The sequence below is a fragment of the Oreochromis niloticus genome, linkage group LG12 (assembly GCF_001858045.2).
Source record: "Oreochromis niloticus isolate F11D_XX linkage group LG12, O_niloticus_UMD_NMBU, whole genome shotgun sequence".
NCBI lineage: Eukaryota > Metazoa > Chordata > Actinopteri > Cichliformes > Cichlidae > Oreochromis > Oreochromis niloticus.
The window spans coordinates 9,992,712-10,014,893 of NC_031977.2; the positions used below are offsets into that span (position 1 = coordinate 9,992,712).

A 22,182-nucleotide genomic window follows, 5' to 3' on the forward strand; every position below is an offset into this window, starting at 1 on the left:
TTGTCAGTGGTGGTTGAAGTATGATGAGTCATCAGCCTGTTAGTGTAAATCCATGCAAACGCTTAGGTCTGATGCTATTGTGTTGCATCTACTGCTCCTCACTGTCCTGATTCTCTCAACGCTCTTCTGAACACTTGAAGCGAGTGCAGTATACGCAGTCTATCAGTGTCATTAAACTGTTCCGTGTGCGCGGCTACAGAGCAGTAAATCCTCAAGCAGCATGAATCTGTCGTGTGTCAGAGCGTGTTGTCATAAGCAGATATATCTTCTGCACTGCCTGTTTTTTCTTTCTTTCTTTTTTTAACAGAGGAACACCAGGCGGAGCATGGTCAAAATGTCTGTTATTGAGGAACTGTTGAAAATCGGACATACACGTGTGCTGCCGTACACAATCAATGCGTCATTCATTTGTTCATCATGATGCCAGATGACTTGTTTTATACAATCAGCGTTAAAATATTCAGAGTACAGCTTATGCATGACTGGAGATGGATACAGTATTGATAATGACAGAATATTGTACATCCCTGGACATTTCTATTCAAACACATAGAAAACAAAATGTATAATAAATATAATTTTCTCAGTACAATTTAATCTGTGATGTCACATGTTCAAAAACATTTTTTTTTAAATCAATATTGCAAAAAGCCTCTCAACAATTGACCGTTTGCTAAGCCCTATCCCCATCCATTACTGTTGCATTAGAGTTTAGGGGCTAATCTACTGTTAAATCATCGCTGTTATTTTTCATTCACTGGGTTCTTAATTTCACATGGATGCACACAAGACGCCCCTGCAAGCAATGGCTTGGCCAGCTAAGATAAATAGATCTTCATAGCTGCTGCTAGCAAACTACTTTAGTAAAAATTTAATAGGTATATAATATTTTGATGAGTTTCTTAAAATGTAATTTAGATGCAGTTCAAACATAGTCAACATTATACTTTAAACTTAAGCATTTTTCTTCTTTAACTCAAAAACAGGAGACCAAAATTTACATATACACTATGTGGACAAATGGACAGAGCTACCTTGTACACATTATACCTACAGGAGCTGTTTGGCCATGAACAGCTATATCATGAAGCTCCTGGTACACAGTTTTTATGCTGATGCTAATGTCAGAGGTTTGTAGTTTTGCAGTTATTGAGTTAGCATAGTGTTGGAGACTTTTACGCAATATGCAGCTCAGCACTTGGCAACCTCGCTCTGTAACTCTGCAATAATACCACTTATGAAATCTATAGGTAGGAAAAAATTTCACACAAGTGACTTTTTGGTGGCTCCAGCGACACTTGAAGCACTATGGAATAACTTTATTAGCTGACCAACGCGTTTCAGTTTGTGCCCTGCATCAGGGTCATTACAAAATACAGTTTGTGTTTAAATAAAGGAAGAAATCCAAGTGAACCAATCACACATAAACAAGCTGACCAATCAGCATTTAAGGGGGCGGTACTGGCTGACTGGTTGAACCACAGCCCAAATAGGCTCTGGACTGAACCACTACAAATTTAAAGGGGAAATCACTCCACATATCCAAAAGTAGTTCATTCTCAAAGGTGGACAGAAAAAGTTAAAAGTTACAGAGAGCAATCACAGGAACTTAAAAAAAATTAATTGAAAAAATTATTAATTCCATAATAAAAACTTAAAGTAGATGTCTCTTTTTCCTGATAAAGTTAATGTTATCACCTCTTTGACTGGGCTTAAATGCGTCAATGCCAATAAAAAATAAAGCTCATCATGAAGCATTCTGGATATTTTGTTTAAAGAGAGGTATGAAAGCAGGTCTATTAATGAGTTTCTGCCAGTTATGCTATTTTGTTTTTATATTTTTAATTAGATTTTCAAAGACCTTTTTAAAAGAAACAAAAACCAAAAACCTTTTATTGTAATGATAATTGCTGTTAACTAGTTCAAATTTTTATTATGGAGTTGATAATTTTTTTAAATCTTTTTGAAAGTTCAGCCAGAGCCAACCAGTCAGCCAGTACAACACGTTCTCACTCCCAAAGTGTAACATATTACACTATGTGACAAATCATCAATATGTTACGCGTTCGGAAACAGGACGAAACATGAGAACTGTTTGGATTCAATCTGCACATGTACATTTATTTTACTTTCTCATCATGAATCGCTTTGGAAAACACTATCTGATATGATTAAGGTTATGGTTATGGTTAGGGATAAGGTAGGATTAGGGCTAGGGCTCGAATACACGGCAGGAATGTGTGTTACCGCCGGGAGCGTCATTCTATTGAATTCCATCCACAATCGGGCACGTATCATAGGGACGTTGAAGGTTACCTTTTGGGTTCCCATGTGATGCCTCGGGACGCGACAAAATGTCACTGTGTTATGTGTCGGTAATAAGAATGCCTTGGCTAGTACCACCCCCTTAAATGCTGACTGGTCAGCTTGTTTATGTGTGATTGGTTCATTTGGATTTCTTTATTTATTTAAACACAAACTGTTTGGTATTTTGTGATGACCCTGATGAAGGCCACAAGCCGAAACGCGTTGGTCAGCTAATAAATTTGTTCTATAGTGCTTCAAGTGTCGCTGGAGTCTTCACGCCACCAGATCTTTGTCCTTCTCAATGCACCTTGGAAGCAGGTGAAGTTGTGCCAGAAATTTTTGGACAGTGACTTTTTTGCAATGGCAGCATCCAATCACAGCTCCATGCTTGAGTTCAGTGAGCATTTCAGAACAATCTATTCTTTCACAAATGTTTTTTTTAAAAAAGCAGCCCGCATAGCTAGGCGCTTGATTTTATACACCTGTATAAAATTCTGGAAACACCTGAATTAATACATTGAGGCGTGTCTCCCCAATACTTTTGTCCATATAGCGTGCATGCGATTAAGCGGCCCCTCCTGTGTTTATTTAAATGTTTACTGTTACTCCTTTTGCCGGTTGGTATAGTTAGCTAGGCGTGTAGCGTAGATTTAATTAAAGGACTGAGCTCCTAATATTACTCTGCAATATGCTGAATCAGTATTCAGGACCAACTTCTGGGGACTTGTGTAGTGAGCTTGGTAGTTGTAGGACGCTAAACCCCAAACAATTTAGTCAACTAATTTTCATTGGCCTCAGAGGTAAAACTGTGTGTAAAACTGTTTCCCCTTGTGGGACAATTAAAGGATTATTCTATTCTATTACAACTGTATTATAACTGCTTACTGCTGTAAGCTGGGCATGCTAACATTTACATCATATACTTAATAATCTCCTTAAATGGTGAGTGTTGATTTTGCAGGTTAGCAGTTCAAAATGTGCAGAAATCCGAAGCTCGGCAGGACTGCTGCAAATAGTTATTGTAGATAAACTATTATTTGATGTTTGCTGTTTACTGGACAGGTTTAGCTAACGGTCAATTCCCAGCAGAAAAACCTTATGTATACTTTTATATCACAATAACCTTTTACCAATTTCATCGTAAATTGTGTCTATGTTAAGAACATAGAACTGCTGCTTTGAACAATATTCAGGATATTAATTGGGTGATCTGTACACGTTTTCCTTCCCTGAAAGCAATATAGCCTAGAAGTGTATGAGTTCAGCGAGTCGAGTTTACTGTATCACATCAGATACCACACAGTCACAGAAGAAGAAAAGCAAGAGAAGTTACCATCAGGGTCTTGATCAATAAGGCAAAAACCAAACACACATCATTATCAGACAGTCCTGCCTGTGCTGTGCTCTGTGCTCTGCAGTTTAAACCACCTACACAGCTGGCTAAGTACAGCAGACAGTTGTTTGGGTTGATACCGCTGAACTTGATGAATGACACTGTTTCCGGTCATTTACCACAGTTTATTTGCCATATATTATATTGTAGCATTTTGTAAAAAGCACACGTGTAGATATGCAAGTGTACAATCAGATAATTGGCTGAATAACACATTATAAAAACCAAAAACCATTAGCCACATAAGTGATTTAAATGAAGGATGAAAAGTAAACATCTGAACGTCCCAGTGCACCGAGCTCTGTAGTTGGTGTTTATTTTTCCTCTGTTTATTTCTCAAATGAATAAGAACGTGATCAACATCACAAATCATTAAGCAATTCAAAAGTCACCATGTAAATTATACTGACTGCCAGCAAGATGTGTGGGCTGTACATTTTATAAAACAATTACTGTCCGCTATTTTCGGACTTGTTTCTCTTGTCTTGGGTAATTTCATTGGAGAGGCTCATTTCTCGAAATGAAAAACGCTACAGGGACTTGAGTTTGAGAGAGACCTCTGGCTGACAGCATGATCAGAAAAAAGAAAAGAAACCAAAACAGTAGAAACCCTTTCAGCTTGGCCGAGCTTTCGTTTGTTCAGCTACTCAGTTGCTTATCATGCTGTTTCCCCCTGCTCTGTTTACAACGTTTTGCATTTTGATTACTTTACCTGCACAGCAGAGGGGTGTCCACGTTATGAGAAGTCAAGGAAATATGTTTAATAAGATTAACAAATCATGAAATTATTATCTTTAATACTCCTCAAGAGGCAAAGCAGAATGCAGAAAGTCATGCTGAAGTTCAGCCTCCTTTGCTAATTGAGGACATTGAGGGTCAGATAGGTCAGAAGCTCACTAATCAAAACTGCTGCACCCCTTTATTTCCACTGAGAAATATTTTCATTTTCATTACCCTGGTTCCAGGATGCTCTGCAGTAAATTAATTGTCTCCTTTGCTTCTTTACCAGTCCCAGCTTCCTCCCACACAGCCTTTTATTTCGTATGAGCAGTTCTGTGATTGTGTGCAGCTGACGTACAGTAGTTTGGAGACAGAGCCTCGTGGTGTGCACAGCTCAGTGGTGGTGGGAGTGGGTCTGGGGGCAAGGCAGCACAGGCTTTGAGGGGAGGGCAGCCATTAGGCTGGGTTGGTACAATGCTGGCCCTGGACCTCCCTGCGCCTGAGTGGAGGGCTCCATGCCCACATTGAGGTGCAGCGACAGGTGGGTATGGCAGTAATCCAGAACCGACTGCTCACACCTGTACAATGTCAGAGCACTCAGCTGCCGCGGTACCTAGACAGAAACAGAAAGTAGAGGGAAAGAAGAAGCACATGTAAGGGTAAGGCTTTTAAAACAGCAAGAAAAAAAATCCTTAGAATATTTGGAATTGGCTTAATTTACTTCATGCTGCCATGGCACAGCTCTGTCATTAATGCAGCCTTGGCCGGTAATACAGCATGCGCCCCAAGACCTGAAATCTGTGGCGCTCAAACACCCACTTTCAGGAGTGATTTATATGCAAGATGAAAGCCTTAAGCAAGAGTGCACACATATTTTCTGCCCTCTTTTAAATGGAGTCAAGGCTCCATTTAGAAGAGAGTGCTTATTACATTACAAGCACTTTGCTGATTCAAAGACCCCTCTTCGTTTTACGTGCTACTGCGGTCTGAATTCTGTCAATTAAACGAGATAAAGCTGCATCAGAGCCTGTGCAATATTGATATTAATATCCTAATGTATATTCATATATATATACACACACGGTGGGGAGGAATAATTATTTGATCCCCTGCTGAATTTGTAAGTGTAAAAACGATCAAAAGAAATAATTTTTATGGTACTTTCATTTTAACGATCATGTCAATGAGTGAAATAAGTATTTGATTCCTGACAATGCAACCAAAATTTTCTGATAGATTGGCCCATATGACACTTCAATTACAATCAATCAATCAATAAATTACAGATACTCTTGATCTCAACTCATTATATTTACATCATTTATATAAAGCATGGCTGTACACAGCGTCACCAACCACTCCACCATTATGGGTAAGACCAAAGAGCTGTCAATGATTATAGATTATAGACCTGCACAACACCATCAGCAAGAAGTTTCTTAAGAAGGTGTCAACTGTTTGGTTCTTATTATAATTCAGTATATATTCATATCAATAATTATTTCCCCCACTGTATGTGATTGTGCAGTCTACAGAAACATTCACATAACAACAGAAAGAACACGTGCAGAACAACTTTCAGCTTTAATACTTCTTCTAAACCTAGATTCATGTAAACATACATAACATCATTTTTTTTCATTTACTTTCACAATATCCTCAGGAATAAAATCCCATTATCAGTCATTACAATGTAATCTTTCCTCACGTGTAGGATAAAGAATGGAGAATATATTCAAAGTGCTTGTGAGAAAAATCACAGTTCGCTGTAATCTTAGTTGTGGGCAGCACATCTATTGTAAAATATGCTGTCTTGGATTATTTTATTGGATCACAAAAGGATTTGCTTAAAGCTGATTTGATGCAGAAATGGCTTTCAGATAGGTTTCTCTTTATCTCGTTGGGTCAAGATTCAGAGTGCCGTCACCATTCAGACCCTTAAATTTCAAATAACGGCTTTCTAAAGGTTATGTTTTCCTTTTCGGAAACGATACGACTCGGTTTGTTCTCCACTTTAATGGGAAGATTAGTTGAAAACACTCCATTGTCTAATTCAACAGCTGAACTTTGCACACTACACGGAGGACTCGATAAAAAATTCATGAACAACAATGCTCTGAATGCAAAATGAGGTAAATGCGGGGGGATCCGGATCTGTGAGTTCTCGGTACAGACTGCCAAAGGGGAAAGGCTACACCGTGAACTTGTTTCTCCAATTATTACAATAGTAAAAGTCAAACACGTAAGCAGTGAAGTGGATATAAATTTTTCCTGGTTAGCTGGTCAAACCAATAGCCCTTTCCTTCTTTGCAGAAGTAATTGGCAGAGCACCCACAACCTTTGCCTCTACAACACTTTCTTGCCTCCTGTGTTTAACTTCACCAGTTAATTCCACATGAAATCCAAAGGTACCATAAAACAAACTGAGCTGCAGTTGCAGAGACTATAAAAGGCTTTCTTGGCCTTCGCGCCTATCCACCAGGGACCTGTACAGATCTGTAATTACAAAATAAATACACCTTTAGGAAGGAATAGTGCTATAATCATATAGGTCTCATCATTGTTAACAGCATCAGTAGTTCAGACATCACAAAAAGACCTGAAAGAGAAATGGTAAATGGGCACCATTTACAAAGTGCTTCTTCAGTCTTTCTCGCTACGCGGTGCTTTACACTACAAGCCACACTCAGCCATTTCCACACACATTCATGCACTGCTCTCTCACGGACACCTATGAGACTCTGAGGGCTGCTGAGTATCTTGCCCAATGACACTTCGACATGCACACTGAGGACCTCGGGATCTTTCGATTAGCGGAGAGCCCGCTCTATCTCCTTCGAGGCACCACAGCCACCGCAAAAGCTTCTTATGACCTCTTAAACAGTTTGGGGCTTGTGAAGGATTTGTGACGTTCAATGGGAAATGCAAATAGTTAAAAGAAAAATGCAAACCTAAGCATTGAGAGAGACTCCTCTTTTGTCATACAGATAGAATTATTTATTCACTGTCTCCAGTCTAAATTTGTGTATGAGTTTACAAGTCAATCTTTATACAGAGGTTTAAAGTTGCATCTTTGTGGGCGGGATATAAAATTTACTGATCATTCAAATGGCGCCAAAGTCAGATTCATTTTTCTGCTTGACCAGAGGGTGCAGCGTGGTACAGCAAGTGCGGAGATGCCTCAGTGAAAACCATAGACATAGGTAATTATATGCCACCCATCATAAAACACATAGGCATATTAGAATAAACACATACATTACAACAAACCCACAACAATTTCAAAACAACCACGCTGCATTTGAACCTTTTCCCTGTTGTTTATTGCCACCTCCTCAAACACTTTAATCATTTGCAGCCTTTTCCAGCACTTCACTCACACTGTCACCTACTACAGCTTATATAAAGTGCACTCACTAAGTTTCTATTCGTGGGATGAAATGCCAAGAAATCCGGCTATGATTTCCATTTCATGGGCTCCGTTTTTTTCTATTAAAGCCCCTCCACAGTATTTTTTCAATGACCATCAGGAATAGCTACGGCTTTCGTCTTGTAAAAAGTAGAAATACAGCCACACATTACCATGCTATACAGTTCATCTATGAATCCTTATAGTGGGCGTTCTACAGACACTGCAGAGTTAAGCTCAGCAGAACCGTTTGTAACTGTTAAACACTCATCATTGAGAATAGTTTTCACTGAAACAGTGAGTGAAGTAGTGAGATGTGACACGTCAAGTAGTGGAAGCTTGGATTTCGCACTTACAGTATGAATCACCCTAATGATTTTTACTGAATATCTTTCACTCTACCCTATATTTTGGCACCCTCTCATATGAACTCTTCAACAAGACTAAGCGGCACGAGCCCATAAAGCGCCATGTGTTAAAACAATGCAAAACATTAGGGCATATACTCTCAGGCAGCGGTGAAGCAAGAGAAATTCAATGCAGGATGTCCACTTTGAATAAAATCTGTGAAACTGAAAGCTTATCACTAAGCATTGTTAGTGATCAAAGTGACAAATATCTAATCATTTGTGCTCATGGTTGTGAGCTAAAATGAAAAAATGCTACATTAATGCTACAAACCTTGGCATGTATGTATTTGATTACCCTCTCTGGGGTTTTGCAGGATTAAAACTCACTGTTTATCTGTTTAGTTTATCATGTTAGTTAACATGTATTACTTGGCACTATACAGAGGTTATTGGAGTACTATTACATGTACCTGGCCATAAAGCAACGAAATAGCAAACTGATAATCTGACCTAATGGTGCAATTAAAGTTTAGAGGGGTCACCAAAGATTTTCCAATCTGTATTTTGGGAAAATTAATGTCTACTATCCAGTATCGTACAGACTGTTCAAAACCGGAAAGAAATCAGGAAATCCTGCTGAGATATTTCAGTCTGAACAAAACAGGTGAAATGACTAACCATGCTGTGAGCCACGCAAACAGCTATCCTCTAACTCAAAGGTCACTATCTGTGTACAATGTACTGATGTCTAAATGGGCAGTTTAGCTTTAACTTGTCGTTATGAAACAAATGTTGACTGCAGAGTGAATGGCTACAGCGTAATGCAATCTGGGTTTTAACAGGCTACAGAAGGCTTCAGTCACACAAGCCTGGAGACCATTTGGCAACTGTTTCAGAAACCACCATTTGCTAGGAAAATATAAGTTTTCCGTGACTGTGAGTGGTTGTTGGAGGCTACTGGCAGGCACTGTGAAATCAGCTGCTAAAGCCACAGTGGTGCAGTGACACCTTCATCAGCTGGTGAAATATGTATTCCCCAACTGATTGACAAGCGGTTGCATTAAGTTGCTTACTGTAGTCACAAAGAGTTATACCATGCAACACTAAAAGAAAAAGGCCTGTCTGCAAATACTTACCTGCTCACAAAGCTATAGCGAAACTGAAAATCCTGTTGGTTTCAGCAGTAAGACTTTTACTTTGAAAGAAAATATTTTCCTTTTTCGATTTGTGTTGTTTCACTACTGCTCCCTGGTTAATTAGCAAATGCTTGCAGTCAAGTCAAAGTCATGCAAACTATGGGTGACTGTGACAATCACGGTTCCAGGGGGACGTCAAACAGACTCTAGGCTGGTGTAACTGAGGCCTAAACAGAATTTTCACTGAGCAACTGTCCCTGCTGCTTGGTAAAAAGTCTCCCAGAAACAAGAAGGTTTAATTGCCAAAGCAGAAGAGGTACTGCTTTGTTTCCCAGTAGCTAACAATAGCTTTCTCCATGTTGCTAAAATGGTAGGCATCAGACCAACTGCAGTAACATTTGAATTTAACATGCAATGAAAAAAGGAAGGCAACTAAGACAAAGAGGGAAAGTGGAAAAACCTGAAAATGTGAATCTCATACAGCCATTCATTCAATAGAGGAAGCTGGAAGACTTGATATTCAGTTGACATAACTTCTACTACATCAAAGGAAAAAACAAAAAAACCTGCCTCTGTTTTCAGTCACTTTATGACAGCGGCGTGTGGGGGAGCAGTGCGGGGGAAGTTGTCTAACGCCACTTTGAATTAACCAGCTGATTTTTTTTCTCTTCTGCTGTTTTTGTTAAAGACAACAGCTTTTCTTTCACCCATTGTCAGCTTCTGTGGATAATAGCGTCCAATAATAACTCAAATACAAAATGTCAAAACAAAGTCACTTAACTTAATGTCATCTCCCTTCATAGGTCTGATGAAGCTGCTGCAGCTGGCGGTCATTAAAATTGGGATAAATGCTGTTTTGTGTTTAAACAGAACATTTGTGAGGTCAGGGGAACATCGGGCTCCATTTCCACAGAGCACAGAGTCCTCTCCCTGCTCTTCACTGGCCATCTTTAATATCTCCGAAGCGCTGATCTAAAACAGGATCAGTTTCATGTCTTTACACAGAGGAAAAGAGTAAAACCCTTTTTGGCCATCTAAGCTGACTTAGCATTCAGGTTTAATCAGGAATATTGGGGAAACGCTGGCTGTTATAGTTGGAGCTCTTACAGAGGTGAGTCATTGGCTACCTCTGCTTGGACATTTGCCAACAGAGCTGAACGCTGCATATAGCTGGATTTCGCCTGAGGAATGATCGTCACCTTTCCTCAACTTTAATGGCTCCTAAAGTCCCTTCCAATCTAGCTGTGCTCTACGAAAGCAGAAAAGTATCAAATGAATTCAAATCTCTTGATTACAATAGCCATCTAAGAATAGCTCTGTTTCCTCCTGACAAGTGAACGCTGTTATTCAGTGAGTCACTGGCTACCGGCCAAGGTAATAGAGCGGACATCTGGCATCAGCCTGATCTTGTCTTCACTTTATGTTAACTGTTTAAACTGCAGCTTGACCTATTTACCCTGAAGTGAATTTCAGGAGAAGCGAACACGACAAGTGTCCTCCGCAGAGGCCGTTACCTAAACTACACCTTTAATTCAGGTACTCTTTGCTGTTTATATTGTACGGAGGTACATTTATACCTCGGGTTATTACATCCCGTATTTATTTTCTATTTTTTCCCCCACATCTTCCTCTCAGCTATGATTCATTGTTTATCACTGAAAACCTCTAGAGTTTAAAGTGTTAAGAAATTATCTTCTCAACTGTTGTGGGAATTGCTCTGGGCTTGAAGTGGTGACAGCTATTAGAATAAACAATAATGCCTTTTTTTCTTAGGTTATTTTCTTTTCTTTCAGTTTAGTTGTGTGGCGTTGTGTACTGGGTATTGAGTGTTGATAACACAAAAAAGAGCAGTGGTTAACGCTTCAGATAAGAGAGAAAATGAAATTTTTGGATGAGATGGAAACGAGGAAAAAAAATAAACGACAAAGTAAGAAAAAACAAAACACGGAGAAATTACCTAAACAAAAAGTTGGGAGAAATAAATGACTACAGGGTGTGGTTTTTCTACAGTCTGTGTGTGCCCTCAGCAAAACATGAGTACTAAAATCCTCACCTCAAGCAACATGAAAAATTATTCACTACCAGCTCCTGCGGCCGTTTTCTCCCAAGACCTGCTCTGTGTGTGGTATTAAGTTGTCTGTGTGACATCTAGTGCTTTTGTAAAGTTAGCACTGTCTTGCTAATGAAATGTAGAGTGGATTACACAGATGCCAAAATATTTGGAATAGCTACAGTTTTCAAAGAAACATCAGGAATATGGTTCTTGGGAATAAGGTATTATGAATGTAGTTGATTTAAAAAAGCCCTTTTTGCTTTACCACTTCGATTCAGATAGAAGACTTTCTGTTCCTCGCTATAATCCATGGTGTTTAAGGTCAAATCTATGATATGTGGGACAGCAAAATATACAATGATAATAATAATATTACTATGATAATCCTAGTGTATGTATGTCTGTTCCACAACTCCTCCTACATGGTCAGTTTAATCTAGATTACCAGAACTGTCAAAATCTAAAAAGCTTTTAGAATTTTTTTGGCACTCTAGTCCTTACAAATTAAATGTATTATGAATAGCAGCTGATCTCAAACATTACCAGTACATTCACATGTGTCTGTGAATTGTCTTCTTACTAATTATATATGTTTTGTGTAGCAATTGCTCTCACAATGAACATTGAACTTGCGTTACATGTACATTGTTGCCATTCCGTCTTTTGTTATGTTATATGGATGTTGTTGTTTGTAACTAAATTTTGCTTGGCTAATAGTTCCTGTAACTGCCTTTTGTTGTCTCGTGCAATGAATATGTGTCTTGCAAAGTAGAATAAATATATGCATCTAATATTCATTTCTTTGGTTATTTTTGCCCTCTGGCTACTTACGTGATATGATGAAAATAAATATAATAAATTGACAATGGCAATGAAAACTTTATTTATATAGCGCATTTCATTATAAGTCTACTCAATGTGCTCAAAAGAGAAAATAAAAACACAAAAACCTGTGTAGGTTTTACAATGCCTCGAGGCGCTGAAAACAGGAAAAATGAACAAAACAAAATTAACATGCATGTCTTGGCTTTTAATACAGGCGTGAAGCGAACAAGTGCCACAGGATGGTAAAAATAGTAATAATGATGATAATAATAATAGCTAGTAAAAAAAAAAAAAATCAAACTAGTAAATGCAAAAAAAACTATTTAAGAAGATTCAGAGGATTTTGTCTACTAAATTTCTAAGTTAAAGTTAATCCCAAGACTGGAAACAGTGTGTAACATTTGATTTTTGTATGGACAAAACAAGCTATAACATGCTAATCAGTGGGCTTTAAAGACTTCCCCCTTATGCAAGTCTTCATGCTCATCTAAGCTAGCTGTCTATAGCCAGGAGCTTCATTTTCTCAAAGCGTTGTCCTGACTCTAAGCAGCCTCCTAGCATCATAAACTTTCAGTGTAACTTCAGACTTTCTCGTGATTTTGGTGTTGCATTACAAATGTCACAGTTCTCCAGTAGAGCGCTCTGCTGACCCACTCGAAAACACTTTGCAGCAGATGCTAAAGAGGCCAGTGATCTGAACAGTACACAGCAATTAATTCTAATTCCCGAGCGATTAGCTTTGTGATGCTAATGAAAACATTCGCATAGGTGGTCCCCCTTTTGCACTGCTCTGAATGTAGGTCAAGCTGCAGCTAAATAATTCCCATTTGCGTGATAGGCAGCTGCACCATGCCAGCATGCCTCAGACTGGCACGGGAGGCATGAGCTCTCATTGGCATATTAACAACATCCGCCGCCCGAGCTGTGCTGCTGCTCTCTGTCAGCTGGATAATTCACTCAGTGGTCAACGCTGCGGTGAGAGAGCACAGACAAGCCTCTATTATCATTGCTGTCTATTAGGCTGCACACCCAAGGCTGCTGAATGGCATCCTAATGGCCATAAGACTCCCCTTCTCTGATTGTTGCTTACCATGGATGAACTGGAAAATAATTTTAGGATGAGCATTGCCGACATGAAGCTGATAACAAGTAGTCAGTAAGCTTAATTAAGCAGGACATACGGTACAGCAGCGGAAATGCGTTGTTATGAAGGTCAGAAATGTGCATACAAGGGACAGAGGCTAAATTGTCCTTGGAGAACGTTTCATTTCATAAATCATGTAACATTAATTGAACAAGATAGCAGGCGGTTAGCACCCTCCATATAGGGCTTTAGTAGCAATAAGGAGAGCAGACGTTGACCTCCATCTGAAAGGCAACTAATAGTTTTACAATTTGATACTGCGTGTGCTAGAATTCCAGAAAGATCATCTTCTGCTGACTTTAATATTGACCATGTAATTACATTTCTATTTGAAAAGCATTTTGCATTTGTCAAAATAACCATAATCCTTCAGATGTGGGGATTTATCTCCTCCTAATGCTGCTCATCCCATTTTCTGCTCATCAATGTTGGCAATGCCTGCTGAGATTTACTGTTATTTACTGGAGGGACAATTTATGAGTCACTACGTAGTCTTTTCTGATATATGTAGATATAAGTAACCTGAATATGGAAGCCAAGAAAATGTAGATGCATAGATGAATCCATATTCATCGAGAGGCATGCACTAAGCAGGGATGTGTGCTACACTGTTTGGTTCATTCTCCCCCGTTGACTGTTTTTCTCTCTCTTTACACTCCCACACACTTTCCTAAGTGCACATTCGCACACATCCACACACACACACACACACACACACACACACACACACACACTCTTTCAAGCACACACATTCAGTATGTACTGATGCTGCTTGTCAAAACAGCCATTAAAAAACCCCAGTTCTAAAATGATAATAATAAAAAAAATAATAATTTCACTTCTAAGGTCACATCTCTTTACTTGAAACTGTGATGCATCATATAGTGTAATAAAATATTGCTAAAGATTCATATTTAATTTATGTAGCTGATATCACACATGCAGTAAAGATAAACTCTGCTTTTATCCTGTAACATGTATTAAAGGCTATACACTCCTGTGAGAGGGAAAGAAAAATCACAGCAGAGGGTTTTCTCACCATTTGAACAAAGGCCTAAAGTAAACCTTGTTAGCATGCCAGACCCTCTAATGGATATCATTTGCAACAAGAAACTCCAACTGCTGTTTTGTTTTGTTTTTTGTATGTATAATTGCCACAAGTCAGAGCTGGTATTATTTCATTTGAAATAATATAGAGACCACGTTGGATTTGCTGGGGTATATATACTAATTTCTTTTAATTGCTTTGGACTTAATTCAGCTAGACAGGTCTCTAAAATTTTAATGCAGTCTGGTGATAATTAAAGCAAATGCAATAGGCTTACTCATCAGTTAAAACAAACGTAAAACATCTATGATTACTTTCAATAATTATTTTCTTTTTTTTTTCTGGAGAATGGATGCATGGGGAAGTTGGTCTTGATGATGGGAGTTTGATTGATTTGGTCTACTTTCATATGTTTTTGTCATAAATCTCTACAAGTTCTTCCAGACATCAAAGTGCAGACAGAGGAATTTAGCACCTACTGTAGCAGCGTAGCTGGTTAACAAAGTAAAGCATTAGGACACTGCGGTCATGTCTGGACTGGGTGAAAACAGAACCCCTGATTTATAGGAGCTGCTGTTCCATCAGTTAGTGCAATCAAGAGTGCATGGTGAACACTGCTAACGTTACTCTGTATCAAAAAGTAACATTTGCAAATATTCACTTAAAATGTGATGCCAGTTTTCTAAGGTAAGTCCATCTTCATATATAAGATATATCTTGGAGAAATAACAAAACAAGCGAGGGAGGTAACTAAAATTAGAAAAAGCTCTATATCAACAAAAGAAAAAGAAGTTTGTCAGGATGCATACAGTCAGTAATTCTTAAAGAAAGACGATTCAGTGCGGCACAGCCGAGCTATTTCATTGTCTGATGGATCTATAGTTTATCAGCCTTGCCTTGGCCAGGTGAAAAGCAGAGCTAATGCTGCAAAGCACAGATAATTTAGTAAGTTAAAGAAAGATATAAAAGACTAGTGTATTCAATGGCAATATTACAGTCACCTTGGTTCAGACTGAATGCTTACTGACTGTGCGGATGGCTGCTGGAGAGAAGCTGGGCCAAATTTTGTTTGATTGAAAGATTGCACAGATACAGTGTGTACAGTTAAGTCCTGCCTTCCGCTTATTTAAAACATCTTAACTCTATGGGAATCTGCTGATATGCAAGAACTGCAGGACATAAGAGATATGGTAATTTGCTCACATCTTACACCGATAGTCCAATTAAGCGACTGCATTTAGTAACAAGCCACAGAGTTCAGCCGTAACTTCTGTAAAAAGGATAAGTGAAGGTTTGGGCTCGAGGTTAATTTGGGGATTAGAGTTAAATGCATGCAGAGAGGATAGGGGTTGGGGTTAAGGATTAAAAAGGGGGATCGGTATAAACCTAAACTCAGCCTTGGTTTGGGGCCTACATCAGACTAACTAAAAGCAAAAAAATACTTCTATAATCCTCCTGGTGGCTTTTTTTCCTCTGCAATGACACTCTGTTCTCCTTGACTCTTCTTTCCAGTTTATGTTAGAATCGTCAGGGAGACACAACAGCATGAAGCAGACGAGCTAACAAGCTATCCGCTAATTATGGAAAATACTGACAAATACCATAAGGCAAGTAATTAGTCTCGAGCAAACTGTTCCTGTTACATTTTTCTCCTGGACTATATTTAGAAAATGAGCCGCATGCTGGAAGTTCTGCATTTGAAGATTCTGATTGTTTAAACAAATGACCGTAGGCACATTTTATATTTGCCAGAAATCACTATATGATAGAGGGATCCTTTTTCAGGCTGGTTTTCAGATTGCCAGAATTTGGAAAATTATTGTGGGATATGGGAGGAATACAGCTAGCAACCACCATGGCTAAGCAGGAGGCATGAATGCCTGTCAATCAAGGAAACATGCCGCCAAATTCAATTACATGACATTTCCTGGCCAGGAGTCAGTGGAAACAGCAAAAAAAAAAAAAAAAATGCTATGAAAACCACATTAACTGTATGCAAAAACTGTCAGCCAAACATATCATAACATGAAACTGAGGTCCTAAATTTTAGCAAGATGCCTCTAGCTAGCTAAAATGTTATATAAAATGGTATATTTATGTTAGCTAGTATCAACAGGCTAGGTTTCTAAATAATCCACATTTTACTATATTACAGGTGGCGCACTTTCAAAAGCCTAATCACACAGGGCTGGAGAATGGCTGGGGACCCCCTGCCATGTATTCTCAAAACAGTCTGTGTAGGTTCTCAGGCATCCAGGTCATGCTAGTCTAAGGAGCTCGGAAGAATGCCAGCCGCTTTCTTTCCAAGCAACTTAGACTATTCCCAAAACTGTGTGCAAGGGGCTGCCAGAGGTTACTGGCTGTGTGTGCAATGATTAGCAAAGAGGGTGCTGCACCAAAAACCTCCTTGTGATTGCTTTGATCGCTAGCAAGTTCCCCTGGATGCTTGAATTTTGCATGGACGACACCGGCCTTTCTGCAAAAACTTGCTAACTAACCACAGTGAAACTTGAAAAAGTGCATCGCAAACGAGAAGTGGAAATCGTTTTTCAGCAGCGACTGGTATTAGCGGGGTGGACGGGTGGAGAGGTGTCACTGACCAGTCTTTAGGCCTGCTTTAGCAATTGATTGCACAGCTAACTTCCAGTAATCACTCGCAACCAGGTGAGGAATGCTCATTTTTCCCTAGCAACGGATGGTTGCCTGGCTGTCTCCTACCTGTGTCTAGGCCTCTGTGGCGGAGGCTCTTGTAAACATAGCGTTATTACTCATAGGTTTCTAAATTATGCACATTCCACTGTATTACTGGTGGCACGCTGTCAAAATGCTTTAGCTTCACTTAGAGCCTAAACTGTTATTTGGATATTTGACAAAATGTTTGCTGCACACATACACTACCAAAGGTGGCAAAGTCAAGTTGAGGGCTGTAACCAAAACAATGGGCCTCCACAGTCATTTCATCCATTGCCCATCTAAATCCCTGTAGTGGCTTTAGTATATATATTTTTCAAAAGTACAGAAGGGCAGAGGAAAAGAAGCTCTTAGATTTTGGGCAGCCAGTACAGTAGCACAAAATAGACAGCTGGTTTGATAAGACATGGATTTTTTTGTTAGTCAGTGGTTACCAAGAAAATGTTGCTGCGGTGATTTAAGCATATACTGTGAAAGCTGACTTTCTTGAAGCATTCAACCATGAGAGCTCAAAGTCTGAACAAGGTAATAATCATTAGCGTTTGATATATTGAGCTTAACAGGATTTCTGAAGAATATTTTATGAATTGTTATTACTCTTACCGCTCTCACCCTTTTTAAATACCTGACTGACCCCTTCTGAGAGCTCAGGTTGATCTGCATAGACTGTAGTGCTGAGGTTGAAGTAAAATAAAGGATGCTAAAGACGGCCAGTGATTTGCATTTCTGAGAGGCTGGCAGATAAAGTTTTTCCATATTGTGTATGTCACAGAGTAGGGCCTAGGATGTTGTCATGCCATTGCTCCATCCACCGTAGTATAGGCTTTTCACTTCTGTCCAGTTTCCATGGTGATAACTCTACAGGATAGGCTGTATGTCTAACTCTTAATGCTGTGGAAGATTATGTGCCATTGCATGCGGGTCTCTGTATGCCACACATGATAGTTTATGCTCTGGGTCATTGTGTGAATATCCGCTTTAGTTTCACACTAATATCAAATCTTTAAGGAAGAATATACCGAAGGAGACGCACAAAAACACACAGATTTCCACTGCTCTAAATACGCCTCATTCTTGGCTGGAGAACCAACTTATGCACAGGGAAACAACTGATTGCACAAAGACAACTGCAGGAAAAAGATATTACATTTAGGTTTATCTCTGTCAGTCTTTTGTTTCTGCAGAAAAGGCCTAGAGGACTGCCATCTGTTTAAGTGCTACAGTCTGAAATCTCCTCTGAACTTGAACAGACTTGTTCAATAATGATGTGGCTGAAAAAGTGAGGTGACAAAAAATGAACTGCAGCCAGCTGTTGGCCTCCTGTGATATTTCCACAGAGGAACAATCTGCACTAGGACGATCGGGTTGAAGGCCCAGCAAAGATTCATCTGCGTCGATGAGAAGTGAAAATTGCTAAAGGATACAAGTGAAGCAAAGAGGCACGAGGCCAGCTCTGTGATAGAATAGCTGTTGCATGGAATCGCATTACAGCGTCTTTCTTCTTCCTGTCAAACAAACGGACTGTTCTGCCCCACTTTCAGAAGTCTCAAACTGTCTTTTCCACGGCACTGATCCCAAAGATTGGTTTTTGTTTTAATGCCGTGTCGCTGGTGCTGCTCATGCCACTTCCCTAAAAGCCCGGGATATTACAAATGCTGTTCATGCATGCAGCTGCACAAAGCAGCGATAACTGCACTCTCATTAAACTGTCTTCACCTGATAAACATGTGATTGTTGACTGCGGTAGAGATAAAATACTATAGTATATAGCGCTCCCTGTGATGAGCATCAGTCTTTATGGCTCTAGTGACACATGGTGTTTGTAGTTTGTTTTATTTAACTCTTCTATTTCTGTGCGGCAGATGAAAGTGCCGTAAGCTTGGAGGAGATAGCCGCTGATTTTACACATCAAAGTCTGGTTACAGGTCTTTGAAAGCACTACTGCATTATGTGGAAATAAAACTTTCCAAAGCCCTTTGTGGCTCCAGAGGGAGCACTGCTGTCACTTAAGGCTGAAGACTGAAGAGTTTGAAAGATAAAAAATAAATAAATAAAAATAAATCTGTAAGTACGGAGCAAGACAGAAGTGTGACCTCTGCAGCCTGCACCTCATCTTAGCCGGCCGATGGGCTGACTGTTATCTGCTTCAGATTTTAAAATGATCAATCCTCTGTAACACAGTCGCTTTTATTCCACATATAAAAAAACCAGTTTGTTTCTAAACAGGTTTCTGTTTGTTTGCCGTCTCTTTTTATAAGAATAAAGGTTTCATAAAATGATCAGGCAAGCTTCTTCACATAACTTCAACCCCCCTGAACCTTCTTTTCTCTCCTTTTTCAATATTTCTTTTTGTTGGCATACTGCATGTATCATGCAAGATAGTAAACAACACAAACTGGCACATCTGGAATGTGGGTGTCATTTGAGTAACGTTTCTCTACAGCTCTTCTGAAATCTGGATTTATTATCATTTTCTTTTTTGGTATCATGATTCATCCACTTCAGAGAACTTTGTGCCTGTTTTGTCCAAATTACAACAGAAACAGGAGCGACTATTGTTGTACAGTTATAAACATTTGATATTTTTCCCCATGTGCCAGCTAAAGAACATATGTATATGTTTATGCAAATGAAACATGACTCTGAAAAAATGGTAAAATTTAGGGTCTACCAAAAATATCCACCCATTCATCTTTCACTTCCCCAGCTACAAACTGTATTGAATGGTTATAAATGGTTTGTCCTATAAAGGGAGATCAATCAACAACAGGAAACATGCAATCAGCCATCTGACTATGCAGCCTGAGGCTTAAGGTTCAAATAGCATCCAGTTCATTTACATTTGTTTTTTATATATATCACCAAATCACAATGTAAGTCACGCTGTACAAGACACTTTGTATTGTAAAGATGTAAAGAGAAACCCAAGACTGCGCAACCCAAGAGCTACATCTCAGCCTCTATAGGCCTCAGTTAGCATGTTAAACATTAAAGCTCATGACAGTTAGACGATTATAAAAAGACTAAATAAGTACGGCTTACTTGGAACAAGCCTCGAGAAAAGAACACGAGAGCGTGACTTAGATTTGCAAAGTTGCAACTGAACAAAACCACAAGACTTCTGGAACAATGTCCTTTGAACAGACAAAGTGGAGATGTGTATATCCCTGCAAACCTCAATGAACTGAACCAATACAGTAAAGAAGAATGCACCTGGATTCCTTCACACCAATATGAGCTACTGATGAAGTCATACAGAAAATGATTACTTCAAGATATTGCTGCAAAGTGTAGTTCTTCCAGATGATGCATAGGGTGTATTTGATAGATAATATTAAATAATGACACACTGTAATGTGTCATGCATTGTTGTTCATCTGAAGTTGTATTCATTTAATTTTAGGACCTTGTAGGATTTACATACTTTTTTTTATAAATGCCCGCATACTTAAATCCTGTGTACTTTGTTTTTAACCATGACAGCAGAAGCACAAGATTTTATCATGAAGGCTGCATGAAATAAAAAAGATAATATCCTGCTGCCACCAAGTTTTTCTTTTTATTGTGTACAGTAAAGTGGTTCTGAAAATGTTAGTCACAGTCGGTGGGCTTCTCTTGTAAAGACAGTGTAACCTCATTAGTGACCTTTAAGTGTGCATTAGAAAATGCAATAAAACCTGTGTAAAAAATCCCAGTGTAAGACCAACTGTACTAACTCTACTTACCGTGACATGCATGCACAATGATTTTATCACAACCCCACGTGCACAAAGTAATAAGCACAATATGAATGTTGTAGATCACCCATTTCCAAGCCAGACCCGAACGCTATTATTACAGTTTAAATAGAACACATTCAAAATGAAAGATGTCAAATTTAATTTTTTAATCTACTTCACGCTCTTTTCTCCCCGCACCGAACGCCGTGGTCCTCACTGCAGTAGTCTGGGCTCAAATGTAAATCACCCCCTCTTCCCACTTTTCCATCTACTCTACATTGCCCCATCAAATAAAAGCCCCTGAAAAAAGGGCCATCAACCAAAATTAATTTGGTTTTAAATTGGTCATGTAGACACACAAGACAGCTTTTGGAATATTAGGCATAATCCTCTACGGGGCTAAACGACCAGATTTCTGTCAAAACACAAACAAGCCTACAAAAAAAGAGCCCGTCTACATGAAAATATAGAGATATTTGGAGCTTTTTTGTCAGCAGATCAGTCTTAAATATTGCAGGAGGGGGAAGCAGCTGGTTGCATGAAGAGGTAGGAGGTGATGCGGTACACTTTTCTCTGCATGCTATCACTCTTGTAAGGAAAACCACTCAAGCTGTCACTCTGCTTTTGTTTTTACAGGAGATTACTTGTCAATCAATAAGTGACGTCTTTGCCTTTCTATTTTATGATGAACTTGAGTGTAGCCGTAGCATCTGTAGGCAATGCAATTTTCCCAGTTTGTTCCCTGCTTGAGATAAATACCCGGTATTTATTACAGACACACTGCTGGCAGCATAAAATGCTTCATTCCCTGTATGCCAGAAGATATCTTATGGGAAAGACCCCACAGACGTGGGTGTTTAAAACAGGAATGTAACAGCCTTTGTGATTCGACTCTTCTTTGAATCGCTGCTGTGCTACTGTATGTCAGCCACTGATGTGGAGTAGCAAAACACGTTTATCTTTATGAAAGTGTGACAGATTTTCACTTAAAAGAATAATTGTGCTACCAAGCATTTGGGGTGTCAAATTAAAATGTGCTTTGCAGCACTTCAGCAAAACGAGCTTTTCTGCCAGTATGCTGCCAACAGGTAGGTACTGTTCTATTCAGGGGAATGATGCCGGGGAAAGAACATTGTGTTTACAGCTGGAAAGCCTTACCCATAGCCCTGTCTGCTTCTCTTCCCTCCTCTCTCTGTCTCCCTGCCTTTCTTCCTCTGTCTAACTAGGAGCTTTGCAGCCACATCACTTTGATGGTCCTCTTTATTAAGATGAATGAATTTCATCCGTGTGATGCCCTCCTTCATTTTACTGCAGCACATTCCCTTTCTGCTCAGTGTGCTTCAAGTGCTCAGCTGTCACCTTGAGTAGCCCAACAGGATGTCCCTGG

General features: G+C 39.3%; 1 protein-coding gene across 2 annotated transcripts in view; it reads right to left on the minus strand.

The window, feature by feature from the left end:
• Positions 1–324: 324 nt before the first annotated feature.
• LOC100703069 (leucine-rich repeat transmembrane neuronal protein 4) overlaps positions 325–22,182 on the minus strand; it is a 57,340-nt gene continuing 35,482 nt past the window's right edge. Inside the window, exon 3 of one of the 2 annotated variants that reach the window (XM_005473059.4) lies at positions 325–5,033. In XM_005473059.4, the coding sequence (XP_005473116.1) occupies positions 4,815–5,033 (219 nt within the window). In that variant the 3' untranslated portion in view covers positions 325–4,814. The remainder of the gene's footprint in view (positions 5,034–22,182) is intronic. The other variant, XM_005473060.4, reaches the window with a different exon arrangement.